Raw genomic sequence first — 23400 nt, 5'->3', positions numbered from 1 at the left:
GCTTCTGATTGACTATTGGAGATTTTTATTGCCTGGGCAGATTTTTTAAAATATTGCTTTGGCAGCAGCTGCTGCCACAGCATAAGGATCTGCACTGCGTTACTGAAGGTGAGCTGTGGCAAGCATTTTGTGGCTGGCTCCACCTCCTGCAGAAGCCATTTTGTTGCTGCGCCCACCATGCTGCGTCCGAATTTCAAATGTGTCCACATGCTCAAAAAGGTTGGGGACCCCCACTATACATCATAGCCCCCCAACAGCCCCCAACCCTCAAAAAGCCTTTGTTACAATCATACTGTCGAAACTAGTATCTCGCAAGATGGACAAAATGGGAAGTCCTGTCTCAAGGTGGGGGGGGGGGCGGGAATCAAACTCACATGGGGATGCTAACAGTTAAAGGAGAAATCTCATCTGTTGACACTTGTCAGGAACTGTTTATCGCTCCTCACTCACCGTGGAGGGATTCTTGCTTTTGTCTCGGCGACACATGAGGAAAAGAGCCAAGCGCAGCAAAAATGTCTGCTGCGGTTATCTCTACAGTGACGCGAACCCTGGAGAACACACAGAGAAATCCCCTCTATTTATTCACAGCGCCTTGGGCTGTGGCCAAATCCACATTTACAGGGAACAGCACGCTGCAGCTTTCTCAAAATTGTTTTGTGCGGCACGAGAAGTCTCAAATTAAGGATCCCGGAAACAGGGCTGGGTCTCTTCGTCCGCGCGCCCCTAGAAAGGCGGAGAAATGGTTGGCACGCTGTCCGCTGCTGGACAGTACGACCATTGCCAAGGGACAGCGAGTGCATGGTTGCTTCCGGAGCCAGCAAGAACAGGAGACCCGAATAGTCAGTATGTTCCACACACGTTAAAAACCATCAAGAAAACAGCAGCTTGCGGCTCTCTGTAGAAATGGATTTGGACGCAGCCCAGACATCACGAACGGATAGAGGGGGTTTCTCTGTGGCTTCTCCGGCATTCACATCATGAGAGCCAGCGTGGTGCAGTGGTTAAGAGCAGTGGTTTGGAGCAGTGGACTCTGATCTGGAGAACTGGGTTTGATTCCCCACTCCTCCACATGAGCGGCGGAGGCTAATCTCCACTCCTACATATGAAGCCAGCTGGGTGACCTTGGGCTAGTCACAGTTCTCTTAGAGCTCTCTCAGCCCCACCCACCTCATGGGGTGTCTGTTGTGGGGAGGGGAAGGGGAGGTGATTGTAAGCTGGGTTGATTCTTCCTTAAGTGGTAGAGAAAGTCGGCATATAAAAACCAACTCCAACTCCTCCTCCTCCTCTTCTTCTTCTTCTTCGTTACTCTGTGTCTGAAGGTAAGCTGAGGCAGATGTAAGCTAACCATTTCAAAAAGTGAGCTGAAGCATTACCCCTTGTGAAGGGAAGAAGAAATCATGGTAAATAGCAGCGTATTCCAGACTGAATTGCACTGCATTTTTTTAAAAAATTTTGCACGCTGAACCGTCATTCCGGAAGTGACTGCGAAGCCGTTACATACCTGCTTCGCATTAGTAAAGGGCCCATTTAACACGACCTTTGGTGTTTGCTGCAAAGAACCCCCTCAAGAAACAATGCAAAACAACAGAGGGGCGTTGGCTATGCATATGCTAATGGCTATGCAAACAGGAACAAAGGAGAAGGCAAGTGGGGGGAGCAGAATTTATCCTTTTGCGTCGGGACCGTGAAAAGGCATTTTTAAAGTCGCATTTTTAAAAAGAGCTTTGAGCGAGTGTCAAAACTGACCATGCAAAAATGGCCGAAGTGTTTTCCTTTTTTTCTTACTGACAAACATGGCTCTCTCATGACCTCTCCAAAGCATTGCTGAATCGTGTCCCTCCTGTAATGCATGTGTCCGCCCACAGATGGCACTGGCGCTGCCACCAGCATTCCCTCGTCTTCCGCCGTCTGGCGCGACCTTCCTAAATAGCCGTTTCGCCCCACCTCATTGGCTCTCCATCTCTTTTCGCAAAACCTCATCCGAAAGCCTCTCCCGCAACTCCGTCTTTTAATTTTCCAATTTCTCTCCGCTTCTGCTATTCAGCTCCTCCAGTAGCAATAACATATAATTCGACAACGAAACCGTATTTACTCTGAAAACCGTTTCTGTCATCGCATCGCTATGAAATCAGTCTTTATGGCTTATTACAGCTCGGGCAGGTTGTTCTAGGAAAGGAGAGGATGCAGACCGTAAAAGCGGATGTGCAGGGAGAAGTGTATAAAATGAACGCCCCTTGTCTTCAGAGCTCATTTGTTCTATTAAAATGGCCCATTGCATAGAACTCAAATGCCATGTTATATTTACTTATCCCATTGACGGTACCCTCCCTGTGCGCCATGCCATCAGAATGAGAATGGCAACTTAATAACTGCTCTGAATAGCGAAGAGGGAGGGAAGGTGGCATGGTAGAGCCAGATCTCATCGAATTGTAGAAGCTAAACAGCATCAGTGCTTGGATGGGACATGGTCAAGGAAGACTCTGCAGAGGAAGGCAATGGTAAACCACCTCTGCTTCCCACATGCCTTGAAAGCTCCTTGCTGCGGTCTCTATTAAGTCAGTACTTAATGCCAAAGCGGCCGTTTTCTCCAGGTGAACTGATCTCTATCGGCTGGAGACCAGTTGCAATAGCAGGAGATCTCCAGCTAGTACCTGGAGGTGGACCTGGAGAAAATAAAGGCTCAGTGCTGTGCGGATAACGGAAGAGATCCAAACAGCACTCACAAAGTATTAGAAACAAGAAATAAATTTATAAAGTGCATAAAGGTGCAAAAAGTGAACATATATACAAAATACAATACTATAAGATACACATACAAAATTTTCCATATCAGTCCATCATAATATGAAGTACAATAGAAATTATAGAAGTCCTGTAAATCAGGTAAGTCAATATATACTGTCCGTAATAGACTTTTTTTGTATGCTTATCAGCAGCTGGAAGGCAGATGTCTGAGGCAAGAGCCACGATAGGAAGATGTCACTTTATAAATGCACTTTATAAATTTATTTCTTATTTCTAATACTTTGTGAGTGCTGTTTGGATCTCTTCCAGTACCTGGAGGTGGGCAACCCTAATGTGCCCATTTGGGGGTGTGTGTGTTATAGATTGGACAGTTAGAAAGCACGCTGTGGCCAGGCCTTCCTTGGGGTTCAACTGAGGATGGAGCAAGCAATCTCCCCCAAGCCTCCAATCAGCAGGCATGATGAGCTAAGAGCAAATCCTTGACCACATTCCAGTGGAATTATATGTTCTCATCCAAGTAAACACCCCAGCAGCTCGGCGCAATTAATGAGAAATCAGCAACTAACAAGGGGAATTACGCCTGATCTGCCTCCCACTTCACCTCCAAAACTGGTAAACATATGTATAAAGCTGTCCACAGACTCTGCCTCGAAATGCACTGATCCCGGCAGCCCGCTGCTGCTGGTTGCCAAGGAACTAATCAGCGTGTCGGTGTGCCAGGTTCACTCCTCACGCTCAAAACACTGGCTGGCGGAGAGAGGGGAAGAGAAGAACCCGCTTGCTCTTCCAACTTCTGTTCCGGTGGAGCGGCTGGACAATTGGAAGGCAGAGGCATGGTCCAACAAGGTCAGGAGGAATCGGCCAGTTGCAGAATGTCATAGCGTGAACTACCAAGCCCTGCTTGAGCTTGTCCTACCTGGTTGTTGTTGTTTTTTTCTTTTTGCCTGAAATGACTGTGACTGTGACCTTTCCCATCTCTTCCACTGACAAGAAGGAGGAGGAGGAGGAGGAGAAGGAGAAGAGTTGGTTTTTATATGACGACTTTCTCTGCCACATAAGGAAGAATCAAGCCGGCTTACAATCACCTTCCCTTCCCCTCCCCACAACAGACAGCCTCTGAGGTAGGTGGAGCTGAGAGTGTGCGACTAGCCCAAGGTCACCCAGCGGGTTTTGTGTGTAGGAGTGGGGAAACAAATCCAGTTCACCAGATTGGCCTCCGCCGTCCATGTGAAGGAGTGGGGAATCAACTCCCCCTGGTTCTCCAGATTACAGTCCACTGCTCCAAACCACTGCTCTTAACCACTACACCACGCTGGCGCTTAAACAACTCTACCCTCTTAAACAACTCTACCCATTCTCTCTCATTCCCCTAGAACTCTATTCCAGAATGCCTACCTGGCCCCACCCACTTCCTAAAAACACTTGATGGGTCCCAGAAAAGGTGTCGGCAGGTGCCACGCCACCCACAGGCACCACGCTGGGGACCCCCCGGTCTGAAATGCCTCATGTTTCTTATCATTACTAGACCTCAGTAGTGGAGTGCTCAAGACAATCACAAAAGAAGCCTGCACAGCTTGTTCTTCCTATCACAACCCCCAATGTGAAGTACTGGAAAACCCTATAGCCCATCCCCCCCCATCTTCATCAGTCAAATTCCATTCATGTTTCAAAGACTTTCTACAAAGATGGACGCTTCCCAGCAAGACTGCCATCGGTAGGGTTGGGGCTAAAGAGCTGTTAATCGCACCGCATTAAGGAGGCTACAAAAGGACCCACTGCAGTTGATCCAAGATGGATGTCCCTTTTCTGACAGCGAATAATGAACCTCTTGGCGTGCGTCCCAAACGCGGTCAATCGGGGTATAGCTGAACCTTCATCTAAATAATCCAGGACTCGTCGCTGAGTAAAATAAATAGCACCATGTATCTTGTTACTACATGCTAGTGCGCTTAGTAAATAGCTCCTGTCCTAGTGATCGACAGAACTGACTCTTGAAGTGACCTTGACTTAATCAGGCAAACGAAGGTTATATCCACAGGATGGGACACGGGTGGGGGCCCATGAAACATTCTTGGCAGCTACCCAAGTAGCCAGGGCCAGTGTCCGCCTTCTGAAAGCATTGTTCATTTCCTCCTTCTGGCAGGAGGGGATGTGATGATGGAGTATAGCCACAAGCTAAAAGCTTGCCAATGATAGGGAAGAATGGGGAAGTTCTCGTGATGACCGTTATGACAAAATCTCCCCCAGAGAAGCCCAGCTAGTTTTGTATTGCTTTCGACAAATGATGTCAGGGATCATCTGGGTCACCAACGAGGAGTCTTCTCGTCTGGAAACTGATGCCCCATGTGGGAGTGTATAAACAAGCAACACTCTTTATACCAAGGTAGTCCACTGGTCCATCTAGATGGGTATGTGCCGTCAAGACACAACTGCCTTATGGTGACCCCAGCACGGTGCTTTCAAGGCAAGCGAGAAGCAGAGGAGGTTTGCCATTGCCTTCCTCTGAAGAGTCTTCCTTGGCGGTCCTCCATCTAAGTACGGACCCTGCTTAGCTTCTGAGATCTGATGAGATCGGGCTAGACCATGCTGCCTTCGCTCCCCAACTGGTCCATCTAGTTCAATATTATTTATTTATAGGGGTGTGCACCCATTTGTGTGTGTGTGTGTGTGTGTGTGCATTTTTCAGGTCGAAAAATCCAGAAGAAGCCAAATACTTAATTCGGCTTTCCCTGAAAAATTGAAATTTTTCAGGTTAATAAGCCCAAACCTGAAAAAATACAAGGTGCAAAGCGGAAGGCTGGGCTTAGAATGAGCACAGCCCTCAGTTCTTCGTCCTCCGTCCCCCCACTGAACTCCAACTGGATATTCTCTTGCCTGTCTAAAGTCTCTGGCACATGTTGGGAAAGATATCCATTCTACGGGAGGTTTCTGGGGGCAGAACCTGAGGAGGGCAAGGTTTGGAGAGGGGAGGGACTTCAATGCCATAGAGTCCAGTTGCCAAAGCAGCCAGTGAACTGGTCTCTATCGGCTGCAGATCAGTTGTAATAGCAGGAGATCTCCAGCTGCCACCTTGAGGTTGGCAACCGTAGCTAAGACCCAACCTGTGTGTTCCATCATATATGAAGGAAGCCCAGAGTTCTCAGGTTCCTTCAACAGCAACCAGGATTGGAAAGCAGCTATTATTATTAAGTTCACACATAATGGGAAAATGAGAGAAGACAAATTTGTAACTCTGGCAGCCTTTTCCCTCTAATTCTGGAACAATAAAGGAAAAGGGTAGATGGATGTGGAAATGATAGATTCATTAATGTAAGTTATAACCTGACAAAGGATCTTCCAGCCAGAGATAAGTAAAATCTCGAGATCTAACAAAAGTAATGCATGACTTGAAAGAAAAGATTATTACACTAAAGTGAAGTATTAAAGTTTACATAGTACATAGGACATACTGATTGTTGAAGGAGATTTTGAAAAATAAAGGATGGGACACCCAAATTTTATTCTATGGGTAGCTTTCTTCTAGTTGCTTTTTATACCCTTTTCAGCATTTTTGTTTTATTGTTATCATCTGTTCTTGGATAGGTGAGGGGAAGGGGGCATTTGGATGGGCTTGTGATGTGCTTCTGTCTTTCTTTTTGATGAATTGGGACTGCAAACCCTTCTTGGGACGACCACTACCCCTCAGTTTAACGACCATAAATTGCTGCAAGTATAAAAACAGGGAGGAGCCTTTTCAGCCAATCTGAGCTCTTTGCAAGCTGAGTGGAATAAAAGCAAGGGGTAACTGAACCCCCTGATTCATCTTCAACACTCTGTCTGGTGGTGGAAAAGGACATCAACAGCAGCCAACTGATGGCGACCCGTAGGGTTTCCAAGTCAAGAGATGAGCAAAGGGGGTTGCCATTGCCTGCCTCTGGGTAGCGACCCTGGGCTTTCCTTTTTTGGTGATCTCCCATCCAAGTACTAACCAGGGCTGACCCTGCTTAGCCTCCAAGATCTGACAAGATCAGGCTAGCTTGGGCCATCCAGGTCAGGGCAATAATTGCCACCAAGTCACAGCTGACTTATGGTGTCTTCATAGGGTTTTCAAGGCAAGGGACGAACAGAGCTGGTTTGCCATTGCCTGCCTCTGTGTAGCAACCCTGGACTTCCTTGGTGATCTCCCATCCGAGTACTAAGCAGGGCTGATCCACTTAGCTTCTGAGTTCTGATGAGGTCGGGCTAATGTGAGCCATCCAGGTCAGGGCGACATTTCATCTAGGGATGCTCAAAAACCCACAGTTCAGGTCACATTCTGCTCGCCAGTCACAAGCAGGGAGTCGGTTTTCCAGTGAGCAGTTTGGCTGTTTGTGAGCAGCTGAAGGCAGTTGAACATACTTTCTGCAAAATCAGGCTGTACAGGTACTGTGCAAATGGGCAGCATTTCACACATGCGCACTCTCACACAACCCAATGGGAGTACCACTTCACACTGCTATCTGCTGCTCAGCGACCAATTGTTTAAGTGAAGTGTGAGCAAACTAGTCAGTCAGCCAGTGATTATAAACTCTGTTTTGGTTTGTTTTTAAGTTTTCCCACAAGACAGAAGGGCTGAAACTCCACCACAGCTACCACACAGCCACAAACTTGTTCGACATCCTAGGACCTTCCGCACGCAAAGCAGATGCTTGGCCGCTAAACCACAGCCCCGGCCTCTCAAACGCTATCTTATTTTTATACGGATTCTCCCGGGAAGTTAAAAGGATGCAACCTTCCACTGAGAATTAACAAATCCTCTAAAGAGACAACCGCAGGCCCACTTTTAGCATTTTGCAGCGAAAGAATGGCTTGTTGCACACATTAGCGGGAAGTAATGGAGACGTAGGAAGAAAAGCACGCCCGGTGCTTTACAGCTGGCTGCTTCCCGCTGCATGCGCACCTGCAAAAATTATTGGCTTTTGAAATTGTTTTAATAGAGGGACATCAGTACGCGTGGCACTTTACATAACAACATAACCAAAAGGCTAGTCCTTCAGCCCAAGGTGATTTCAATCTACAAATAGAAAGGAAGCAAATGAGGCTTAAGTGGGCACATCTGTCCCCCAATAGTACCCAAATACAGAATATTACTTTCAAAAGCCAGATTAAATGCCCTGCCTTTAGGGGAACTAACAGGTGGATTCAAAGGGATACCCTATTCTGAGCGGCTTTGCAGCTGCAAATCAGGCCTGGTTAGTATTTGGAGGGGAGACCACCAAGGAATTCCAGGGTTGCTGTGCAGAGGAAGGCACTGGCAAACCACCTCTGTTAGTCTCTTGCCATGAAAACCCCAAAAAGGGGTTGCCATAAGTCGGCTGCGACTTGAAGGCACTTTACACACACACACAGCTAACCTCTGGCACTTTGTCATCAATTGTAAAAAGTATCGTGTGGCCTGAGAAAAATGGATTTCTATATACATTCAAAAATGGAGACTTAGGGAAAAACAGGAACTTGTAGCAAACCTACTAGTAGACGCTGACCCAAACATGACTTTGGCAGTTGCAGAATTTATATCTATGGCATTAAATAATACTCCTAAATTATAAATTGTACAATTGTGTATATTTACCATTTTAAGCGACCTTTTATGGAAGTTGTAAATGTAATTTTCATACTTGAGTCGGTATATTTAATCATTCCTAATGTGCCTTTTTCCTATGCTCATGACTGATTGGTCTATGAGCATTAAATAAACTATACAATACAATTCGAAATGCAAAAGCATGTGAGATTTCTAGGCAAAGCTCAAATGTATAGGTAGGGTTGCCAACTTCCAGGTGGTTAAAGTAACATACAGCACTGGCTCATAAATAGTAATATCGAGCAACTAGCAAGTCATAATTACAATCACTTTTACTCAAAATTCAGTATAGACATACTACAATAAATGAGGATGAAATAAGAAGCCACAAAACCGGTTACATCACCGGAATAAATCAACAGAAAGAAACAAGTACAAATACCCAGTTCAATCAACTGAAAAGGAAAGTCCAATTCCTCTTGTTCTTGTAATCCACAACTCCTGATAAGATTCAAGGAGAATTCACGTGCTGATCAGTTCATCAAAGTAACATCTTCTAAGCTGATATTCAGTGTAACGAAAATAATAATGGTGGCACAATAATGCTAGACGTCCATATCCGACGGTTTCAAAAAATCAGAGAAGTATCAAAGAAAGTCAGTGACAAGTCAGTGACAAAACGACACTTCCGGATACGTGTTCGTTTCGCTCATAAGCTTCATCAGTTGTTATAATTTTATAGGGTCAAAGACCTCTGAAAAAATATATAAATATATAAACAAACGTCTCACAGTCATTAGTGCACATACAATCAGATTAAATTCATAACGCAGTATTAACACTGCACTTCATTCCTCATATGCTTACCCTGCGGACCAGCAGACCAAACGCGTGTCTCACCTCAATTGAGGGCTGGTAAATGCTCCTTACAGCCAATGCACTTAAATCCCAAACAGTGCACTTACAGCTGAATCCTGTTAGTAAACCTCTCAAAGAAAGCTAGATAGCTCAAATTCATTGTTCAATCATAAAGGTGTTGGCCACTGAGGGGGCGCAGAATGCTGTTCTTGCCACGTTTGATGTGGCTTCATTATATACTAATATTCCTTTGGAAGAGGCTCGTGGCATTATTGAGGAATTATTTGAGTCAAGGGAGGATAAGACGATCCCCACACATTTTTTACTAAATTTATTGGATATTATTTTTGAAAATAATTTTTTCAGGTATAGAGATCAATTTTACCTGCAGGTGCAGGGCGTGGCTATGGGCGCAGCCTGCGCCCCCTCATGATCTCTTTTGAATCCAAATTACTTTCCAGACATCAGTTGTTTAAAAATCATGTCATAAAATATTTTCGTTTTATTGATGATTTATTCTGCATTATTGATTCTGATTCATCTTATGACCTAGTTCTTGAATGTCTTAACTCTCTGAGCCCCTCTTTGAAATTCACAGGACATATGGACGAGCGGGAGATTTCCTTCCTCGATGTGGTGGTCTTTAGGACCCCACGGAACACTCTTGCGGTAAAACCATTCCACAAACCCACTGACGTGGGAGCGGGTTTACATTTTTCCTCCAATCATCCGCTTCATTTAAAACGGAATCTTCCATTTAGTCAGCTTCTCAGGATAAAAAGGAATGCTACCTTTGCCCCTGATTTCAAGGCGGCAGCCATGGAACTATGCCATAATTTTCGCCTTAGGGGTTATCAACAGTCTGTCTTGGACACAGCATTAGTCAAAGTCCAACAAAGGGACAGACAATCTGTTTTAAATCCGCAGGCTTCCACAGTTGAGAAACGGATGGGCATTTGTGCTTCTTTGGAGTTTAACCATTTGACGTATGAAATTCAGCGCATTGTTCGCCGGCATTGGCATGTTTTGTTCAATGTTCCTGGCTGTTCTGAAATGCCCACTTTTGGACTTAAAAAAACTAAGTCCCTTTGCAATTTTTTAATTAAAACTGATCGGGTATCCAGTACCCAGGGAGTCAACATCCGGGGACACTACAAATGTGGAGCATGCGCTTGTTGCCGTTTCTGTCTACCCATCAAAGAGGTGAGCGCTTCTAGCTCCAACTTTAAATATACATTGCAAAGCTTTACAAACTGCTCCTCTAAAAATCTTATTTACGCTGTAATTTGTCCATGATTAAAAATGTACGTTGGCTCAACGATATGCCCCCTTAGGGTACGGATTAGTGAGCACAGGACGAGAATACGCTCGAAAGTTTTGGAGGCACTCCTCACCAACACTATTTAGAGAAGGGGCATACGGAGGATGATATTCTGTTTTTTGCCATTTGGCAGTTTAAACCCAAACATTACTGTCGGGATGATGTGATCAAAATTTTACACCAACAGGAATCTAGGTACATCTATCTCTTTAAAACACTATCCCCAGCCGGATTGAACAATGAATTTGAGCTATCTAGCTTTCTTTGAGAGGTTTACTAACAGGATTCAGCTGTAAGTGCACTGTTTGGGATTTAAGTGCATTGGCTGTAAGGAGCATTTACCAGCCCTCAATTGAGGTGAGACATGCGTTTGGTCTGCTGGTCCGCAGGGTAAGCATATGAGGAATGAAGTGCAGTGTTAATACTGCGTTATGAATTTAATCTGATTGTATGAACACTAATGACTGTGAGACGTTTGTTTATCTATTTATATATTTTTTCAGAGGTCTTTGACCCTATAAAATTATAAAAACTGATGAAGCTTATGAGCAAAACGAACATGTATCCGGAAGTGTCGTTTTGTCACTGACTTGTCACTGACTTTCTATGATACTTCTCTGATTTTTTGAAACCGTCGGATATGGACGTCTAGCATTATTGTGCCACCGTTATTATTTTCGTTACACTGAATATCAGCTTAGAAGATGTTACTTTGATGAACTGATCAGCACGTGAATTCTCCTTGAATCTTATCAGGAGTTGTGGATTACAAGAACAAGAGGAATTAGACTTTCCTTTTCAGTTGATTGAACTGGGTATTTGTACTTGTTTCTTTCTGTTGATTTATTCCGGTGATATAACCGGTTTTGTGGCTTCTTATTTCATCCTCATTTATTGTAGTATGTCTATACTGAATTTTGAGTAAAATTGATTGTAATTATGACTTGCTAGTTGCTCGATATTACTATTTATGAGCCAGTGCTGTATGTTACTTTAACTATTGTTTGTTCAGCATATGTAACAATTTATTAGAACTTCCAGGTGGTGGCTGGAGATCTCCCGCTATTACAACTGATCTCCAGGCGACAGAAGTCAATTCACCTGGAGAAAATGGCTGCTTTGGAAGGTGGAGTCTATGGCATTATGCCATGCTGAGGTCCCTCCCCTCCCTAAACTCTGCCTTCCACAGGCTCCACACCCAAACTCTTCAGGTATTTCCCAGCCTGGAGCTGGTAACTCTATATAGAGGAGAGACAGGGACCTTAACTAGCAGGGAACCCTTCAATGGAATCAATAGGGTTGCCAGGTCCCTCTTCGCAACCGTCGGGATATTTTGGGGGCGGAGCCTGAAGAGGGCGGGGTTTGGGGAGGGGAGGGACTTCAATGCCATAGAGTTCAGTTGCCAAAGCAGCCATTTTTCTCCAGGTGATCTGATCTCTATCGGCTGGAGATAAGTTGAATTAGCATGAGATCTCCTGCTGCTACCTGGCAGTTGGCAACCCTAGGAATCAACCACCCCTTACCCTTGTCTTTCATTTCAAGGCATGAGTTGTTCCTCTATAACCTAGAATCATAGAATTATAGAGTTGGAAGGGGCCATTAGGGTGATCTAGTCCAACCCCCTGTACAATGCAGGAAAGCCACAACTGCCCTCCACACCCCCAGTGACCCCTAATCCATGCCCAGAAGATGGCCATGATGCCCTCCCTCTCATCATCTGCCTAAGGTCACAGAATCAGCATTGCTGACAGATGGCCATCTAGCCTCTGCTTAAAAACCTCCAGGGAAGGAGCGCTCACCACCTCCCGAGGAAGCCTGTTCCACTGAGGAACCGCTCTAACTGGTAGAAAATTCTTCCTAACCTCTTCTCCTGCCTCCTGCAGCATTAAAACAGTGGTAGTGGGAGATGCAGGCGCAGGCTCAACATGGAGACGCACACGTGCTCGCTTTCATTTCTAAGGCGTGCAGCGCTTGTAACTCTCGCTCCGAGAACCAGCTAGGGACAGGACACAGGGCCGGAGCAGACAGCTGCATGGCTAATTTTAGCTTCACGCTAGAGACCCAGGGCAGCTTTACAGCTTGGCAGGAAGAGAAAAAGGCAGCCTCAGAACAGCATTGAGTGCACTTAAAAATAAACACTGGTTCTGCTCTGACCCTTGAGGTTTTACTTGGGGGGGGGGGTGTTATCTGCAAAGCAAACTCTTGCAGTATTGGTTCTGCACCTGGTACATGGAAAAAGATATCTTCTCTGGGTCAGGACAGGGACTGTGGCTCAGTGGTGGAGCATCTGCTTTGCATGCAGAAGGTCCCAGGTTCAATCCCTCCAAGACCTCCAGCTGAGACCCGGGCCAGCAGCTGCCAGTCAGAGAAGACAACACCAGCCTCGCCAGACCTGTGGCCTGATTCTATATAAGGCAGCTTCACATTGTGCGGAGGGGGAAGGCCTCACTGATATAGGGTTGGCGGTCTCCAGGTACTAGCTGGAGATCTCCTGCTATTACAACTGATCTCCAGCCGATAGAGATCCGTTCCCCTGGAGAAAATGGCCTCTTTGGCAATTGGACTCTATGGCATTGAGGTCCCTCCCCAAACCCCGCCTTCCTTAGGCTCTGCCCCAAAAATCTCCAGGAATTTCCCAACCCAGAGCTGGCAACTCTACACTGATAGAACATCTGCTTTATATACAGAAGGTCCCAAGACCAAAATCCAGCATTTCAAATTAAAAAGGAATGTTTATTTATTTTTATTTATAGCCTGCCTTTCTCACCGAACTCAAGTACAATAGAAATATTCAGTTAATCAGCCAGCAGTAGGGTTGCCAACCTCCAGGTGGTAGCTGGAGATTTCCTGCTATTACAACTGATCTCCAGCCGATAGAGATCAGTTCCTCTGGAGAAAATGGCCACTTTGGCAATTGGACTCTATGGAATTTAAGTCCCTCCCCTCTCCAAACCCGTCCTTCCTCAGGCTCCATCCCCCAAATCTCCAGGTATTTCCCAACCTGGAACTAGCAACCCTAGCCAGCAGATGACAAAATGTGTTAACAGCAAAGATTCCTAGTGAAACAACACAATGTATTGGTGCTGGGATGAAAGAACCAGAAGGGAAAAACCACATCATCCCTATTAGAGTTCACCTCCTGGGCGGATCCATTCCACTAGAGCTTTGCTCTTTCAACAAGACTCCCCTCCTGAACAACTCTGTTTTGCACATTTTGCGCAATGACAGAAATGTGTCCCAAATGAAAAGCCTGTGACTTGGCTTTGATGGAGTGAAACCAGTTTGGCCAGTACACCCAATGGCCTCCCCCGGGTCAGGTTCCCTTTTGCTCGGTAGCATCTTTTCCATTTCCCCCAAGCCTGGAAAAGGTGAACCCTGGTGCCTACCTTGCTGTCGTGGTGTGCTTCCTGGTGTAAGGCGTGATGACTTTGAATAGCAGTTCCATGGCTCCGTTCACTCCCAGCGTGGTCCCCACCGTAACTGTGAATTGGGAGGGGAGAATCTTATACTTGAACATAACGTAAGAACATAAGAAAAGCCCTGCTGGACCAGACCCAGGCCCATCAAGTCCAGCAGTCTGTTCACACAGTGGCCAACCGGGTGCCTCTAGGAAGCCCCCAAAGACGACGACTGCAGCAGCACCATCCTGCCTGTGTTCCACAGCTCCTCATATAATAGGCATGCTCATAAGAATATAAGACAAGCCCTGCTGGATCAGACCAAGGCCCATCAAGTCCAGCAGTGGCCAACCAGGTACCTCTAGGAAGCCTACAAACAAGACAACTGCAGCAGCGCTCTCCTGCCTGTGTTCCACAGCGCCTAATATAATAGGCATGCTCCTCTGATCCTGGAGAGAATAGGTATGCATCATGACTAGAGTTCATTTTGACTAGTAGCCATGGATAGCCCTCTCCTCCACGAACATGTCCACCCCCCTCTTAAAGCCTTACAAGTTGGCAGCCATCATCATAATGCAGGGAGTTCCACAATTTAACTGTGTTGTGTGAAGAAATATTTCTTTTTATCAGTTTTGAATCTCTCACCTTCCAGCTTCAGCAGATGATCCCGCGTTCTAGTATTATGCTAGCTGATTTGACCCATAAGATGATTTGCTGCCCACACAAACCCCCCACTTCTTTAAGATAGATTCATTTCAGATCTGCCTTCATCTTCACACACACACACACACACACAACATGATTTTGCTGGAATTAGATGCAGCCCAGGGAAGAAAATGCATGCACAAGGCAGTAGGAAGAAATCCAGGGACCTGTAACCTAAATAAAGATGCATGCATGTCAACTGCCATCTCCGTTACAGGGACCCTCTTTCACATACTGTTTATCTTAGAGACAGAGAGAGGGTCTGGACCTTGCCGTCTTGGCTGACTGCCCAGAAAAGTCCATAGTGTGACACCATTTGGGTTCCTCTACCCACACAGGAAACTGACAGGGGCCGGCAGCCAATAGCCTTAAATCTTCGGAGGGAAGACTTAAAATGCTAAGCATCTCGAGCCAGGCCAAGTGCGGATGGCCCAGTTACAATCCTGCGAGCGGGAAGCAGCCCATGAGGTTAGAAGAGGACAAGAAGAAACCAGAGGGAGGGTGGCGGGGATCTTGGTCCATCGGGGATTTACCGGAATGCGATCGTCAGCTGTCCTGCAGAGGATCACCCCATGCGGAGCGTGATGATCGGGTGTAACGTTCGTCATATTTTTGATAAACCCTCTGGGAATTCCTGAGCTTTTAAGGACAGGGCTGTTTCCTCAGACCCAAGAACGTTGCTCCCAGTGTGCCACAGCTAGGGTTGCTAACTCCAGCTTGGGAAATCCCTGGAGATTTGGAGGCAGCGCCTGAGAAGTGCAGAATTTGGGGAGGGGCCAGACCTCAGTGAGGATGTGAAGCCAGAGAGTCCGCCCCCCAGAGCTGCCATTTTCTCTAGGGGGAACTGATCTCTGTTGTCTAGAGATCAGTTATCATTCCAGGAAAACCCCAAGCTTCACCTTAAGGCCCACAAGCCTAGCCAGAGCCAAGATGTAGTAGTAGATTAGGCTGATTGGGGGGGACTACCTGTTAAAAATATTTATTATTGCTCGTAAACCCCAGATTAGTGGTCCCACCCATGTCGAGCCTGTGGGTAGAAATTTCGAGATCAGGTAGTGGTAGGGTTGCCATCCTCCAGGTACTAACTGGAGATCTCCTGCTATTACAACTGATCTCCAGCCGATAGAGATCAGTTGACCTGGAGAAAATGGCCACTTTGGTAATTGGACTCTATGGCATTGAAGTCCCTTTCCTCCACAAACCCCACCCTCCTCAAGCTCTGCCCCCCAAACCTCCCGCTGGTGGCGAAGGGGGACTTGGCAACCCTAGGCAATGGATGCCATCACAAAAGGGCTGCCATAGGAAGCTGGGTCCAGTCACAAAATGGCTGCCACAGAGGGGTGGGACTAGGGTTGCCAGGTACCCTCTAGCAGTTGGTGGGGGAGGAGGTCTCACCAGCCGCAAATTGAGGCCTAGGCCTCATCACCATCGGCGCGTTGATGTCACTTCCAGAAGTGACGTCATCACATTGCTGACGATGCCCTGGCGTTCAGGCGAAAACACTATGGTGGAAGTTGTTTTTACCATAGAGCTTTGCCCAAATACCAGAGCAACTCCCATATCATTAGTGATGTGATGACATCATTTCCGGAAATGACATCAATGTGCCGATGGTGATGAGGCTTGGACTTCAATTTTTGGCTGGTAAGACCCCCACCGGCCAGCTGAAGGCGCCGGGGGGAGGGGCCCAAAGCAGGGGATCCCTCACCTGCACAGGTGTCTTGACAACCCTAGATGGGACCATTCACAACATGGCTGCCATGGGGGCTCAATCCAATTGCAAAGCATTGAGAGGTTCCACGGATTGTTGAGAGGCTGCAAGCCAAGCATCTTCATACCCAGGCAGTCAACTCAGGAATTCCTATGTGGTCTCTTCTGTTTGCTTGGCAGCCCTTTGCATCCTTTCTCTTCCTGCCTTCCACCAGCCTGCCCCAGTCCCTGCCACCCAAATGCAAGATGTGGGTGTTGTGTGTGCACGCCCAGAGTGCAGACAATCCTCTGAGCATGCTAAACAAAAGAGAAGAGGGAAGATGACACACTCACCACTAGAAGCGTAAACCCGGAGCACCCAAAGGCAATGGGTGAGATTCTGCTTGTGGTTTAGATTCTTCTTTGCCAAACTGAGTGTCACATCAACGGCCTCCAGCTTTTGAGCTTTCAGCCCAAACTTTTTATCTGAGGAACAGCAAAGAAAAAAAAGACATAATTAATAACTAAGGTGCGCCCTTCCCAGTTTGAATAGAACAAAGATCATTCTTCAGTATGACATCATACCACATTTTATCAGAATGTCTCCAAAACGCCGTCTTCTCTCTGGGGCAGGGGTCCCCAAAATTGTTTGAGCCCGTGGAGAGCCAATGGGTGTTGGATTAAACGCTGGAGCCTAATTTGATTGACAGAAGGTTCTGTGCTCCTCTAGAATCAGCCGCTCCCTTCTGGTGACAGTTACTTGTAATCAACTGACACTGCCAACTGCTCTGTCTCTCTCTGCCTCACTCTCACTCAAGATGTCACCCTGTTTCAGTTAATATGAGGTAAATGTTATAGAAACCTCTAAAGGAAAATGTTGTTTGTTTTAAAATACTTTATGGACATTTATTAAAAACAGTTTTCTTCCATTTTAAAATGTGTGCTATTCGTTTTCCTCCACATGTATAATATTGGCTGTTTTGAACTCTGCTGCTTGAAACAGGTGGAATATCCTGCACCGAGTGAGTGCTGGGATATTGCCCCACAGAAGGGATTGGATTAATTTCCATTTCCCCCCCTACAGTGGGTACATCTAGAACTCAGAGAGAGTGTGGTGGGCGCAACAACAAAATGGCTGCCACAAAATGGCTGCCACAGAAGGCAGAGCCAGCCACAAAATGGCTGCCGCAGTTACTTTCAGTCACACAGTGAAGATCCTTGTGATGTGGTGGCAGCTGCTGCCAAAGCAATGTTTTCAAAAAATCTGCACAGCCAATCAAATTTCAGCGGCCAATCGGAAGCCTTGCTGGGCAAAAGCCCCACCCACTTTCTAAAAACACTTGACAGGCACCAGGAAACGTGTCAGCAGGTGCCATGGCACCCACGGACACCATGTTGGGGACCCTTGCTCTAGAGCAGTGGTTCCCAACCTTTTTTTGACCAGGGACCACTAGGACTTTTTTGTTCGGTGCAGGGACCCCAAGGTTCAAAATAAAAATTCCGAGAATTTGAAAATAAACTTTAATCATAACTGTTAGTTAAACATTAAACTTAGAATAATATTTGAATATATATTTTTACGATAGAGAACTTTTAATTGAAAATATTAATTTATTATGGGTTTATAACTTTGTTTCGCGGACCTTAATTTAGTTCTCGAGGACCCCTGGGGGTCCACGGACCCCTGGTTGGGAACCAGTGCTCTAGAGCTTCATATATGCTTGCAATGCTCCACTAATTTCAATGTTCGGAACAAATCCATGTGCCTGTTCCTTTGCCTTGAAGGCTCTGCATCGCTTCTCTTTGGCACACAGCAATCAGAGCTACATTTTGCTACCTCCAGCAGAAAGGGCCCTGGCACAGAGAGGAATCAGAGACCTGCATCAGCTATTCTGGGTCCCTAAGGAATTTCCAGATCACATCAAATACATTTTGCTAACCCCTTGAAATATGCAAAACTGGATTATTCCGAGGGGTGTTTTTAGAAGAAGAGTTGGACCCCCTGACCCAATCTTCACCAAATCCCGGGGGTTCTTGTAAGGAGAGACACCCACAGCAGTGTTGCAAATTTGATGCCTCTACCTTAAAAAATAGGCCCCCAGAGCTCTGCACGGTTTTCCCATTCACTAACCTAGGAGCCATTCCCTTTAACTTTTAAAGCAGTGGTTCCCAACCTTTTTTGACCAGGGACCACTAGGACTTTTTTGTTCGGTGCAGGGACCCCAAGGTTCAAAATAAAAATTCCGAGAATTTGAAAATAAACTTTAATCATAACTGTTAGTTAAACATTAAACTTAGAATAATATTTGAATATATATTTTTATAATAGAGAACTTTTAATTGAAAATATTAATTTATTATGGGTTTATAACTTTGTTTCGCGGACCTTAATTTAGTTCTCGTGGACCCCTGGGGGTCCACGGACCCCCGGTTGGGAACCAGTGTTTTAAAGGGACCGGCTCCATGTTACCCTGTGGCGAATTTTTCCGGGCCTGAAAAATAGGGTTGCCAACCTCTAGGTACTAGATGGAGATCTCCTGCTATTACAGCTGATCTCCAGCCGATGGAGATCAGTTCACCTGGAGAAAATGGGCGCTTTGGCCATTGGACTCTATGGCACTGGAGCCCTTCCTCTCCCCAAACCCTGCCCTTCTCAGGCTCTGCCCCCAAACCTCCTGCCAGTGGTGAAATAACTCCAGGTGTTCTCTCTCAGACTCAGGGCACAAAGGCACAACTGGGGAAACAGCCTCGTAAAATCAGAAGGTTCGTCCGCAATACCTTTCTGGCCCACCTTGGCCGCCAGGCGGAGCAGGAACAAGAGGACGTTGTAGTCCGGCGTGGGAGTTTGGGCCGCGTTCACCAGGGCCTGCAGAAGCGCTTCGCTGCCTCCTTTGCTAATCATGTAGTGGATCCTCCGGTCGGTCCCTAGGCGCAGGCGCAAATGGAAAGATGGCTGAGAAGACTTCCTGTGACTCAAACGCAAACCCCCTTAAAGGCCCTGCCATAAACGGCCTCTTCACCGAACAGGGCTGCTTTATGCATGACAATTTTTGCACAGGTCTACCAGTAAAAAATATATAACCTGTGTTAAAGGTAAAGGTAAAGGTCCCCTGTGCAAGCACCGGGTCATTCCTGACCCATGGGGTGACGTCACATCCCAACGTTTCCTAGGCAGACTTTTGTTTACGGGGTGGTTTGCCAGTGCCTTCCCCAGTCGTCTTCCCTTTACCCCCAGCAAGCTGGGGACTCATTTCACCGACCTCGGAAGGGTGGAAGGCTGAGTCAACCTTGAGCCGGCTACCTGAAACCGACTTCCGTCGGGATCGAACTCAGGTCGTGAGCAGAGCTTTTGACTGCAGTTTACCACTCTGCGCCACGGGGCTCTTATAACCTGTGTTAGGGATGAGTGAGTTCCCCTGACTCCATTCTATCATCGTTTCTCCAGTTATCTACATGCAAGGTTTTAGGTTTTTGGAAATGTAGCATAGAAATGCAATATTTTCTGGTCTATTACTGCAATAAAGTATTATTAATATTATCTACATGTAGGCATTTTGTTCCTCTGGCTTAACACTTGTCTCCTTGGAATTTCATTATTTTGGGTAGGGGGTTCCCTGAAAACACATATTTTACTTCATTATTTGAGATGATATTTCATACCTGCTTGGCTGCATGAACCCTGCAACTGTAGGGCGGGACACAACCATCTTTTCCACTCATGAAAAAAGAGAGAAGAGCTCCCTTTGGAGACCCAGCGAATTTAGCAGCTAGAATGTTGGACTAGGATCCAGGAGACCCAGGTTCGGATCCCTACTCTGCCATGGAAGCTTGCTGAGTGACCCTGGGCCTCTCAGCCTAACCCACCTCAGAGGGTTGTTGTGTGGACAAAATGGAGGAGAGGAGACCGATGTAACCCTCTTTGGAACCCCCTGGGAAGAAAGGTGGAATATAAATGAAGTAAATAAATAATGAGCCCCGTGGCACAGAGTGGTAAGCTGTAGTACTGCAGCCCAAGCTCTGCTCATGACCTGAGTTCAATCCCGACGGGAGTCAGTTTCAGGTAGCCGGCTCAAGATGGACTCCATCCTTCCGAGGTCGGTAAAATGAGCACCCGGCTTGCTGGGGGTAAAGGGAAGATGACTGGGGAAGGCACTGGCAAACCACCCCGTAAACAAAGTCTGCCTAGGAAACGTCAGGATGTGACGTCACCCCATGGGTCAGGAATGACCCGATGCTTGCACAGGGGACCTTTACCTTTTTAAAAAATAAATAAATGTGATCCTTCAGTGACACAGGCTGCAGTAAAGAAAAAGATTGGGTGAGGTTCAGCAAAAAATTCTAGCTGGATATCACCCATACGTTGTTTCTCAAGGTTTTATGTGGGGAGTGGTGCTTGTTTTGGGTGTGGGTCACGACTCCAAAATCATCTGTCCCTCCCTAGGCTCCACTCCTACACAAGAAGCCAGACGGGTGACTTTGGGCTAGTCAAACCGGGTTTGATTCCCCACTACTCCACACGAGCGGCACACTCTAATCTGGAGAACCGGGTTTGATCGCCTCCCAGACCCCTCTGCCTTTGCACCTCCGGTGGTTCCCATTTACAAGGGACTGTCCCAGTTTCCTGGTATTTGTCCCAGAGAAAGTTTCAGGTGGGTAACCAGGCTGGTCCGCAGGAGAAGAGCTAGATTGGAGTCCCGACGCGCCTTAGAGACCCACAAGATTCCCACAGTATTAAGCTTTCAAACGTCGAAGCTCTGTTCGTCAGAGCTTTGACTTACGAAAGCTTATACCCTGGAAATCTTGTTGGCCTTTAAGGTGCTAATGGACTTGAATCCAGCTCAGTGTTTGATAAAGAGATATGTGCCAGCGTGGTGTCGTGGTTAAGAGCGGTGGTTTGGAGCGGTGGACTCTGATCTGAAGAACCGGGTTTGATTTCCCACTCCTCCACATGGGTGGCGGATGCTTATCTGATGAACTAGGTTGGTTTCCCCTCTCCTGCACATGAAGCCAGCCAGGTGACCTTGGGCTAGTCACAGTCCTCTCTGAACTCTCTCAGCCCCACCTCCCTCACAGGGTGTCTGTTGTGGGGAGGGAAAGGTGATTGTAAGCCAGAATGATTCTTCCTTAAGTCGTAGAGAAAGTCGGCATATAAAAACCAACTCTTCTTCTTCTTCTAGGCTAAACTAACACTGCACATTCAGGCACTGAACGGAGAGAGAAACAGCTACATTTGTAAAAAAAAATGCATATTCAGTAATCCTTTTCCAGCCAGCGAGAGGAGCAGAGGAAGCCCCAACAGATCAGTTTCAACGTGTTTTAACTGTTATAACTGTCTGCATTGGCTTTTAACTACATTTTTGTGTGTGTGTTTGTGTGCTGATTTTAACTCGCTAGACACTTGTATGGTTTGTCCTGGCAGCTTTAGCTATTTCATTAGCTGCCTTGAGATCACAAAGATAAGGTGGGGTATATGCATTACTGAATTCTCTATCGTTTTGAATTGAGACGAGTCGGTGGGACGCTATTTTTTTTTTCCTTACATGAAAAATTCCGCTTTTTCTACTTACCCACAGAGAGAAGATCGGTAAGAACGCTCAAGATATTCAGAATCACGTCCTTATCACAGGAGCTCTGCAATGCAAACAGATTTTTTGCCATCGGTGTTATGTTGCAAACACGTTTGAAAGGGAAAAGCTGAGCAAAGGGATTTCTCTGTCTCTCTCTCCCCCCCATTATAAACCTTTTGGGTGGCAGGTTGTAGGAGCTTCAGGAACTACAAAGGAAATGATGTCTCTCCTCGAAAAGGGCCTGTGTGACCCCGCTAAAACACATGATCCTGATTTACAGTCTTGGAAGTTCACCGCTGCTACCAAACCTCCCTGAGTATTTCTGCTATAAGCACTGAGCTACACAAAAAGAGACGGAGAGAGCAGACAAACACAAGACAGGACCCTTCCGTTCTAGGTGGGGTATTTAGTTAGTCACCTGCATTATGTACATATCCCCTGCCCTAGCAATTGGCTCAGGAAAGGAACAGCAAACGTTAAAATTTTATTTTTATTCACGTCACTTATACCCCACTTTCTCCGCTCAATGAAGCTAACATCATTCTCCTCTCCTCCATTTTATCTTCACAACAACCCTGGGAGACAAGTTATGATGCCCAAGGTCACCCGTAGCGTTGCCAGGTCCCTCTTCACCACTGGCAGGAGGTTTTTGGAACGGAGCCTGAGGAGGGCTGGGTTTGGGGAAGGGAGGGACTTCAATGCCATTGCTCAAGCGGCCAATTTTCTCCAGGTGAACCAATCTCTATCGGCTGGAGATCAGTTGTGATAGCAGGGCTTCTCCAGCTACAACCTGAAGGTTGCAATGCAAAAAATAAAGCACCTCCGTGCTAATACCGTAAGGTTTGGAAAATAGCACTGGAGAAAATCAGTGCAATGGTACAAAAATTGTATTGTGTTTCAAAACAAATCAACAAACAAAGTGGACTACAAAAACAGTATCACATTACAAATATATACAAAATATACAATCCATGTATGATGCAGTCTATAAATAGTACAATCTTCTTAATGGATATATGTAGGAAAATTCATTTGAAAAGTCCATAAGGTACATGTATAAAGTAAAAAAGGTAAAGGTCCCCTGTGCAAGCACCGGGTCATTCCTGACCCATGGGGCGACGTCACATCCCGACGTTTTCTAGGCAGACTTTGTTTTTGCGGGGTGGTTTGCCAGTGCCTTCCCCAGTCGTCTTCCCTTTACCCCCAGCAAGCTGGGTACTCATTTGACCGACCTCGGAAGGATGGAAGGCTGAGTCAACCTTGAGCCGGCTACCTGAAACCAACTTCCGCTGGGATCGAACTCAGGTCGTGAGCAGAGCTTGGACTGCAGTACTGCAGCTTTACCACTCTGCACCACGGGGCTCCAAGGTACATGTATAGATGATCACAAAGTCTTCATTAAGCAAAGGTGGGTGGGGGACGGCCGTTTCAAGGATATTTCTTCAGCCCCAATTACAATCCTACATTAAATATAATATATATTCTAACATTAAATATAATATATATTCTAATCCTACATTTGGGGCTGAAGAATTGGGGCTGAAGAAATTGGGGCTGAAGAAATATCCTTGAAAC

The 23400-nt window shown here is 46.3% G+C and overlaps 1 protein-coding gene across 1 annotated transcript in view; it reads right to left on the bottom strand.

The window, feature by feature from the left end:
- Nucleotides 1–21889, bottom strand: part of AGBL1 (AGBL carboxypeptidase 1) — a 351974-nt gene extending 330085 nt beyond the window's left edge. Inside the window, exons 1-4 of the mRNA XM_056866097.1 lie at nucleotides 21826–21889; nucleotides 19037–19183; nucleotides 16613–16744; nucleotides 13853–13946 (exon numbers count right to left, since the gene is read on the bottom strand). Coding sequence (XP_056722075.1) covers nucleotides 13853–13946; nucleotides 16613–16744; nucleotides 19037–19160 — 350 coding nt within the window. The 5' untranslated portion in view covers nucleotides 19161–19183; nucleotides 21826–21889. The remainder of the gene's footprint in view (nucleotides 1–13852; nucleotides 13947–16612; nucleotides 16745–19036; nucleotides 19184–21825) is intronic.
- Nucleotides 21890–23400: the final 1511 nt, after the last annotated feature.

Source organism: Euleptes europaea, chromosome 20 (genome assembly GCF_029931775.1).
Source record: "Euleptes europaea isolate rEulEur1 chromosome 20, rEulEur1.hap1, whole genome shotgun sequence".
Lineage (NCBI taxonomy): Eukaryota > Metazoa > Chordata > Lepidosauria > Squamata > Sphaerodactylidae > Euleptes > Euleptes europaea.
The sequence above is the reverse complement of the archived record's forward strand: the minus strand, read 5'-3'. Positions and strand labels throughout refer to the sequence as shown.